Genomic DNA, 8,771 nt, shown 5'->3' with positions numbered 1-8,771 from the left:
CATTTTAGTCAAGCTTATTATCAGACATTGTGATGTAAGAATTTATTTATGAAGCATTTTAAATACATTGTTTCAGTCAAATTTTCCATATCCATAAACTCCTCATATGAAATTCTAATATTGTAATATAATCGTATGCATCTACAGTTATTTTTATTCTTAAGCCTTCGTTTATTTTTGCAAATCTTCAACAGGTGTTTCCTCTCTTACCCCTCTGGGGACAAGTTAAACCGGATTTAAAGGTTCTCATTCAGGTTTATCTCTGTCAGTCTGCAAAATATACCTTAAAGGGATAGTTGAGAGGTTTTGAAGTATCGTTCTCTAAAGTTATTATCAGTACTAGTTCCCTTGGCTGTAGTAGATCGGCTGATGTGATGTTGGTAGAAAACAGAAGTAATCATTCACTTTTAGTGGAAGCTTGACAGCTGGTCAGGGGACCCCATTATTTTTGGCTGATTTTAGCTGTTTAAACGTCTTAAACGAAAAAGAAAAAAAATATATATATATATATATATATATATATATATATCCCTGTGATACAACACTTTCTTATTTACATGTAGACATTTAATAACCAGTAATGTAGCTGGGTGTTCCTAACTAGCGGTTTGCGTTCGCCACTGCTCTGTGGAGTTAGTTATTGTTTCACAAGCTCGCTGCCTTTTGACATCTGTCTACCACAGGATAGGAAACAGTTACAGAGAAAATTTTCACACTTCTTCATTAAAAAAAACTTTGGAAGGTCCCTTTAACAACAGAAAGAAATCAACAAATGTGTAATAAAAAAAAACATGCTCACGCAGTGGCAACATATGGATGCAATGCGTGGCAAAGCAACAAAATGACCTGGAGGCACTGCTTGATGGTCCGGAAGTCATTCAGTTTTTTTTGGTTGGTTGATTGTTTTATCTAAATACATACATATATATATATATATATATATATATATATATATATATATATATATATATATATATATATATATATATATATTGTTTTGGAAACTCTTTTTATAATATTTTATTGCTCTTTGAACTTTGGTATGCTTTCTGTTTCATTCTTGCAGTTCATGAAGTTTGGTGGTGTTCTCAGACATTTCCTCATATGTACTTCTCAACAAGAATTTTCTTCCCAAAACTACAGACAACATTTCTAGAAAATTCCAAACAAACAGTCAACGCCATTTCGACCATTTTGAACATTTATTTGCAGAAAATGACCAAGGGTCAAAGTCAGAAATAATGCTGTTTTCAGAACTCAAATAAAACAAAAAAAAATACTTTATATTTTCACATTTTATTTTTATTTTTTTTAAAAACAAGACAGTCTTTAGTTTTTACTTAAGATTTCAAAAAGCAAAAGGTGGTGCTCACCACCAGTTTTTCATAGGGCTGTTGAGTTCAGCTGATGACCTAAGAAGTATCTCTTAAAATAGAAGGATGTATGTTTATGTTGGGACCTAATGTAGACTTGCTGATTTAAAGAAAAAAAATTATCTTGTGGTGGTCTCTTTTTTTGTTTCAAAGCGTATACTCTGGAATGTGTTACTTTTTGCACTAGATGTCTGTTTTTGTAGCCTATTTTTGGGACAACATATTAAGTAATTGCATGGCTGAGGTTTCTGCAAAAAAAAAAAAAAAAAATAATAATAATAATAATCCTAACATTTAAAAATGTGTATTTTGTGATATCTCCAAGCCTCTTCTCATATCATATCTGAATTCAGAGTTTTTGTCTGAGAAAGATATTTTGGAGTAAAATGCACATTTTGCAGAAACCTGAAAATGAAACGTCCCTGTGCTGAAAAAAAAAGGTTCTCTGTTTAAAAGTTAAGGTTGCAGTAAATCTTGTAAATAGCCTCCCTGACATCTCCTGAGCATGTTACTGTAAATGCACTCCAAGCAACTAAATCATTTAACACCTAATCAATACTTTTCACATTGCACCATAAATACGCCTTAGTCAGATTCCTAGCTGAGGAAGCTGTTATGACTGTTGTTAACTGGGGGGGAAAAAAAAAAGATGAACTATTGCTTTTATGAATCTAAATTTAAGGAAGGTAAATGTTTTGGGTGAAGCGCTGGAGAAAACATTGCTTAGATGTCCTTTTTGCGAAAGTTTTCTAAAAGCTCTGGCGGGTATGTGGAGCTCTGGCAGGTGGATGGAGTCTGAGCTGTGCCATGCTGCCATCACCTGGTCGCTTCAGCTAAAGCAACCTTTGGAACAACCTTTACTGTCAGGACTGTGAGTGTGTGTGTGGAAATTGCACCCTGTCTCAAGTGGTCGGTCTTACACTCAACAAACTCAAAATGGCAGAAGTCAAACGCACATGGCGTATTTGCATAGCAGACAGATGACACGGCGCATCACTCATTCGCTCTCTCCGCCTTCGCAGAGATGAGACGTCGAGGAGGAACAACCTTTTAAATGTGGCGCAGCAGCCAAGCATCAAACTTTAACAAGCCACCGCTGCTTCCTGTGGAGCATGTCAGACCCCCTTCATGCTGCTTTCTTGAGGTTTCGACGCTTGCTCACGACTACTCCGCGCTTTGTTTTAAACAGTTATATTTTCACCTGCACGCATCACACCTGAGCCACAGTCACGTATTACAGAGAGAGAGAGAGAGATAGAGAGAGAGAAAGAGAGACAAAAAAGGTACGGAAAACAACTCAAGTCTCATGGGTGAGTCAATCAGCTCTGAACACAGATGTTTTCGCCACAACAGCAGCACTCCCATACTGTGAGTGTAAATTGCACTTGGAAAATTAATTGCAGTTTCTTGATCCTTCAGGTAATTACACATAAACAGTACACGGCGTTGCATCCAGTGCGCATATTCTTAGCACGGTATCTGTGCCACAGAGTTTCAGATCATCGCGCTGGTGAGGTTGCTCAGCGACTTGAGGCTTCCTGTGTGCGTGTGCCGGCTCTTTCGCCGGACGCTGCGCAGGTAGTTCCTGTAGAGGATCACGCTGATCACCCTGTCCTGGAACTGCTTGGAGACGATGTAGTACAGGATGATGTCCAAGACCGTGCTCATGTTCATCAGGAAGGTGGTGAAGACGGCCCACGGGTTGAAGCCGCCGTCCTCGCCGTTGCCCAGCAGGCGGAGCACCAGGCAGATGTGGAACGGGACGAAGCACACCAGCACCTGCACGATGAGCGTGATGATGATGCGGATGGACTTCTCCTTCACCTTCGGCTTGAGTTTGGAGGTGCGTCCGTGGATCAGATTGTCCACGATTACAACGTAGCAGCCGATCATGATGCATATGGGGACCAGGAAGAAGAAGATGAGCCTCACGAAGTTGACGGCGTTCTCGCGCCGCATGTAGATGATGTCTTGCATCTTGATGCAGGTGGTATAGTTGGAGACGTGATCGGGATCGTCCTGAGCGAAGAGCAGGGGCACGCTGCTGCCCAGAGTCATGATCCAAACCCCCAAACTGCCCACCACGGCCTTCGGCACATTTCTCAGCTCCTTGCCGTGCTTCGGCTGAACGATGGCCATGTAGCGGTCGGTGCTGATCAGCGCTAACAGCCACAGGGCCATGCAGGGGTAAAAGATGGTAAGAGCTGCCGTGATCCGGCAAAACACGTCCCCAAAGGGCCAGTAGTCCTGGTGGAGGTAAACCATCCTGAAGGGCAGGAGCACAATGTAGGTGAGGTCAACGAGTGCCACGTTGATCATGTAGACGGTGACCGAGTTTCTCTTCTTGGTGGTCAAGGCAAAAACCCACAAGGCAGTGAGGTTAACTATGACTCCTATGACGAAGACGAAGCCGTAGAAGACCACGCCGACGATGCGGTACTCGACGGGGCCCTGCTCCATCTTGTCAGCCAGGGAATCCACAGACATGTTGGAGCAATTTAGATCCACGTTCATGCTGAAAAAGATTAATAATAAAACAAGATATAGATGTTAATGTTCATCAGTCTTAGTCAAAGAGCTTCACCAGGAGCAAACCACATTTGAGGTAAAATCCATCTCTGCAGTTAAAAAGAAAAAAGTGTGCCTCTTGCTACAAGGAGTGAATTCAAAGTTTCACCATGACTATTACTGTTAATCTGTTTGAAAATGGTACAAAAACGAAATATTGAAAGGAAGACTGCTAAAATAATACATTCTCAATATTCACACAAGCCAATTGTTTAAAGAATAATGACTTTTAACAGGTTCTGTGAAGTAGTAACAGTGAAAAAGGAAGGTCTTGTCTACCGACAAGTAGACACAAAAGGTCTTAAAATTTTAGCAATTTGACATAAATCAGTCTGAAACAATCCATTTCTGTGGGACAAAAAAGAAAAAAAACACACTAGGTTGGCAGATAGTGACGGTGAACACTTTCACAAGAGACTGTATTGAAGCATGTTGCTGTTTTTTTATTGTTTTTTTTTAGCCAAATATCAGTTTTACTACGCTGGTGAGTGGTGACTGTATCAATCTGCCTGGTCAGTGATAACTTGCCATGAGTCCACCAAGAGCTGTTTGGAGACTCATTGTCAGATGGCCGAGACAGATTAGCTGATTAGGCAGATTAATACAGTGGGCAGTAATCACTAACAATACATTGGTGAGGTAAAAAGGCTGCTGTTCGGCTTCGAAAACAGTAAAGAAACTTAACAGATGTGTCGAGCCTGTGGTAAAAAAGTCATCTGTAGTTCCTAAAGATGACTTTTTTCAGTTTGAATTGTTTTAAAATGGCTCAAACCAGCTAATCCTTAACTCAAGACGACATGACCTCTTTTTAGCACAGGTTAGGGACTGATGTGCTCGACAGCTTCTCAGAAACTCACTTCAAGGAATCTGGACCATCCATTTAAGACCGGACTGTGTTCTTTAGGAGAAATTCCAACCTGGGCTTCGTAACAACAGAAAACATGTATGTCTACTCCTACACTAACACGGATATTTGCCAAAACTCAGATGTTCTGCTGCGTATCTACCTTTTGTCTGAATGCAGAACTGATTGTGGTAAATTCAGAAATTTTAAGAACTGGTTTCCAAAGCAAAAAAAGCCTATCTTGCTTTGAACAAATTCTGTTTCCGCTGGGCTTTAAACGCCAATCCAATATGACTGAGAGGAAGGGGTATGAAAAAAATCAAGATTTTATCAAACAATTATCAAAGAGGAGATTTTTAAGAGTGTGTACATGTAGAGTGGACATCCAGAGATGATTAGAAACAATGACTTGGAGGCCTACATGGAACTGCCTGCTTTACTTTACCCTACCAAACGCCTACAAAAAATGTAGGCGTTTGGTAGAGGTTATGTTTTCCACATCTTTTTATCTTACCTCATTCTATTTCCATTAAATGCCAAAATCTTTCACCTCATACTGTTTTAGCCACATGCAGGATCCCTTTTCTTTTTATTCTGACATTGTTAATATTGACTTTATCGCCAATGGCTGGAGAAGTAAAAGTATTAAAGTGACTTTGTTTTCAACCCTGAATGTCTTGTCAATTCCATTATCTTCGATTGTGGAGGAAAAAACCTTTCATACACAACAAAATATTCAGACATATAGCAGGCTCATTGACACAGGGAGAACATTGCATCCTCAAACAAGAATAAAACCATAATGTAAAATGAAAAAAATATAATTAGAAAAAGGAAACACACTTTCTATTTTGGAAAAGGTCTTATTTTAGACAGCTCAAAACTATCCTGTGGTCAGTGCTCTGATGAACTGAAACTTTTGCAAATGTTGAACGCTAGGTTCGATGCCTAAACGAGGAGAAGGGCGATGAACTTCTCATATGGTTAAACCTTTCACTACTTTAAACTTTAATACACTATCTTTAGAGATTTATACCAATGAAGTCAATTTTATACTAGAATACTGCATTTAAAAGGTTTGCTGAAATTTCTTTACTTTTTTATAGATTAGGGTAATGGCATAGAGGCCTTCAAACCTCATTGGTTTTGCTCCCATCAACATGGAAAATGTTGGCGAGCCGTAATAGGAAGGGTTTGATTGTTGTGAGGCCAGAATAAACGTTTTCTCTGATTATTGAGAGCAGTATAAAAAATGTTCAACATCCAGTTTTTTTGGGACAAAAATGTAAATCAAAACACAAGGCTTTCAAATTTGATACTTTTTCATTGCTGCTTATCCTTGATCCGTCCAAATTATGCCTGTTTCATTTCCTAGCAGAAAGGAACTACTTGGACAGAAAGACGCACACACATACACGTATGTATATACATTTATGTATGAAGAGTGATTTAAACTTACTTATGTTGACTGTGGTTATCCAAATTGATCAAACCTATGACAAAAAGATTGAGATAGATAAAATATATAAATAAATATTTCCTCTATGTTTGGTCATTGTTTCTGACATGTAGGAATTAAAAATAATCTGATTTCCCAAAGATAGTGTGACTGAAATGGAAAGTCCCCCTCTCTACGTAAATTATGCTGTTGTTTTTTTTACGGCTTGTGGGACATGACAGTCATTACAATACTCATTTTCATATGTTGTCAGACTGTAAAGACTAAGTGGAACTGAAACTAACAACATACAAGGATTAATTTCAAAGAAATAAACCAAAATGCCCCCCAAATAAAACAAAACAAGATTATCATTGACACAAATTAGCTTTAGTTATGAGTTAGTATGAGTTATGAGTTTGTATACCAAGAAAACTACTCACTATTATTTCCCTTAATTTTTGCACTCTTGAATTGAACTACACAGTTTATGCGGCGTTCCAGTGAATAAAAGTTAAAGATCTAAGCGTAAAACCACGCGTAACTTAAACCAGCATAAGAAGTCATATTGAGGATGTGCTATGAGCCAGATGTGCCATTTACCCCCCCCCCCCCCTCCCTTCCCCACACACAGACGCACACACCAACCTAAATTTGATCAAAATCAGCAGGAACAAGGGCCACAAAAGTTTAAAGCTGCCGCATGAATCAAAGCATCCCAATAAGATCACATCAACAGATTGTGAAACGACAGACAGGGTAACAATATGTTACAATAAGTGTGTTTACCAAAAAAACTACTTTATACTTTCACTCTTTTCCCCACTTCTCCAGTTTTGTCCTCTTTTGAATTGTAGTACGCAGCTTATTCAGTGTGCTACTAAATAAGTTATAAAAAGGCAAAAGGATTAAGGATGTGAGCATAATACCACGTGTGATTTGAATGAGCACAAGAAGTCACGTTAAAGATGTGCTGTAAAACCAGGTCTGCCATTAATCTGGCCACCCTCTCGCCGACCGTGTGTAAGCAAGAAATCAGCAAGTACAAGGCTACCTGGGCCACAAAAAGTTCAACTTACCGTATGAATCAAACCAACATCCTGATACGCTGACATGAGCAAAGTCCGCGAAGCGAAAGTGACCTCTTTGTAAATATGTCGGGCCTCTTACAGTCAAAACAGGGAAGTGAGTGCCTTTGTCAGATGCGACGGCAGGGGTTGGAGCGGCTCCGCACGCCGTGTGAAGCCCCCTCATCACTTCCGGTGTGCTTCAGCCTCTTGTACTTTTACATGCCTTGTTTTTACAGTAGTGAGCTGTGGTCTGAACAGAAAGAAAGAAAAAAAAAAAAAAGAGAACAGAGAGAGGCTGCAGCTTTTCCGCAGCACGCAATTACACCCCCTTAAAGAAAATGATGTGCCATTAGAAGTGGGAGTGTGTTTGGCAGGCAGAGAGATGGCAGATTTAGGGCGAGTTATTGATTGGAAAAGTGGGGTCTGTCACAGCACATTAGTTCTCAGGGGAGTAATCCACAGCAGGTTGCTGTGAGAAGCATCTGCTGCCGGAGAGAAGTAATTAAAAACAGGATGTTGAGGCAGTTGCCATATAAACAGGAAATAAGACGGTGGTAATAGACACTTCACGCTGATGCTGTGAGATGGTTTTTTTACATCGCGTCGACTTTAATGGATGCAGAGCGCGTACTTCAGGTGAAAGGCTCAAGGTCAGCCCGCGGCCCTGGATTGAATGCAGATTAATGCGCGTGATTCATTTGTGTTTGAGCCACTAACAGCCGTAAATTAGGACGTTTTGGCCCAAAGAGCAGCGAGCAGTAAATCAACTTATTTCCCCAGGTCCTCTGTTTCTTTCAGTTCGTCTTTTAGTTGATGTGAAATAACGATAACTTCCTTTCTTTTTTTTTTTCTTCTGTCCCCCCCAATCCCCCCCCTCTCTGGCCACTCAATCTGACTTTTTGACGCCGTGCGCTCACGTGCTTCCCAACTTCTCATCACCGAGTTGGCACAACACACTTCATCGCCGAATTTCAAGAGCAGCGCTTGTATCATTGAGTCTAATTCTTATTCCCGGGAAATAATTATCCGTCGGCTTGTCCTCTTGATGCGTCTCAAAAATCTCGGAGCAGATGGCGCCTGGCGTTCATTGCAATATGTTGTTATGACAACAGTCTGTGTGATGTTTTCCTCTCTTTGATACTTGTCATGTTGCCTCGGTAAGTCTTCCCACTACGTGCAAAATGCTCCCGTAAATTACCTCTAATAATATGCAAAATGAGTATGCGTGTAGATGTAGTTATTTTGTTACTCAATAAACTATCTACTTTTGTGCGTGTCTGTGTGTGTGTTTGTGTGTGTGTGTGTGTGTGTGTGTGTTCTAACGGTGACTTCTGAAATGAGGAAAGAAGAAAAACAAGACATTTATATGCAAGTACTAACAGAATGCTCGTTTTCATTCAGTTATCATCACCTTTTAACCTGTTGTACACTGTCCTCTAGAGGCTGACATGAATTATTACACATTTCGTTTCTGCCAA

General features: G+C 40.0%; 1 protein-coding gene across 1 annotated transcript; it reads right to left on the bottom strand.

Moving 5' to 3' along the window:
- Window positions 1-1,627: 1,627 nt before the first annotated feature.
- Window positions 1,628-7,513, bottom strand: gpr18 (G protein-coupled receptor 18). The gene is made up of 3 exons (XM_012864213.3): window positions 7,303-7,513; window positions 6,245-6,278; window positions 1,628-3,888 (listed from the first exon to the last, which is right to left on the bottom strand). The coding sequence occupies exons 1-3, from the start codon at window positions 7,475-7,477 to the stop codon at window positions 2,868-2,870; spliced, it is 1,230 nt and encodes a 409-aa protein (XP_012719667.3). The 5' UTR covers window positions 7,478-7,513; the 3' UTR covers window positions 1,628-2,867.
- Window positions 7,514-8,771: the final 1,258 nt, after the last annotated feature.

The sequence above is a fragment of the Fundulus heteroclitus genome, chromosome 7 (genome assembly GCF_011125445.2).
Source record: "Fundulus heteroclitus isolate FHET01 chromosome 7, MU-UCD_Fhet_4.1, whole genome shotgun sequence".
NCBI lineage: Eukaryota > Metazoa > Chordata > Actinopteri > Cyprinodontiformes > Fundulidae > Fundulus > Fundulus heteroclitus.
This window is presented reverse-complemented; position numbering and strand designations above follow the sequence as displayed.

Bases quoted from the DNA above. Each gene is read 5' to 3' on its own strand.
- gpr18 (XM_012864213.3), bottom strand. From the start codon at position 7,477: ATGAGGGGGCTTCACACGGCGTGCGGAGCCGCTCCAACCCCTGCCGTC. The intron at 6,279-7,302 runs GTAAGTTGAACT...TTTTTGTCATAG, and splicing joins ATGTTGGTTTGATTCATACG to GTTTGATCAATTTGGATAAC. The intron at 3,889-6,244 runs GTAAGTTTAAAT...AATCTTTTTCAG, and splicing joins GATAACCACAGTCAACATAA to CATGAACGTGGATCTAAATT.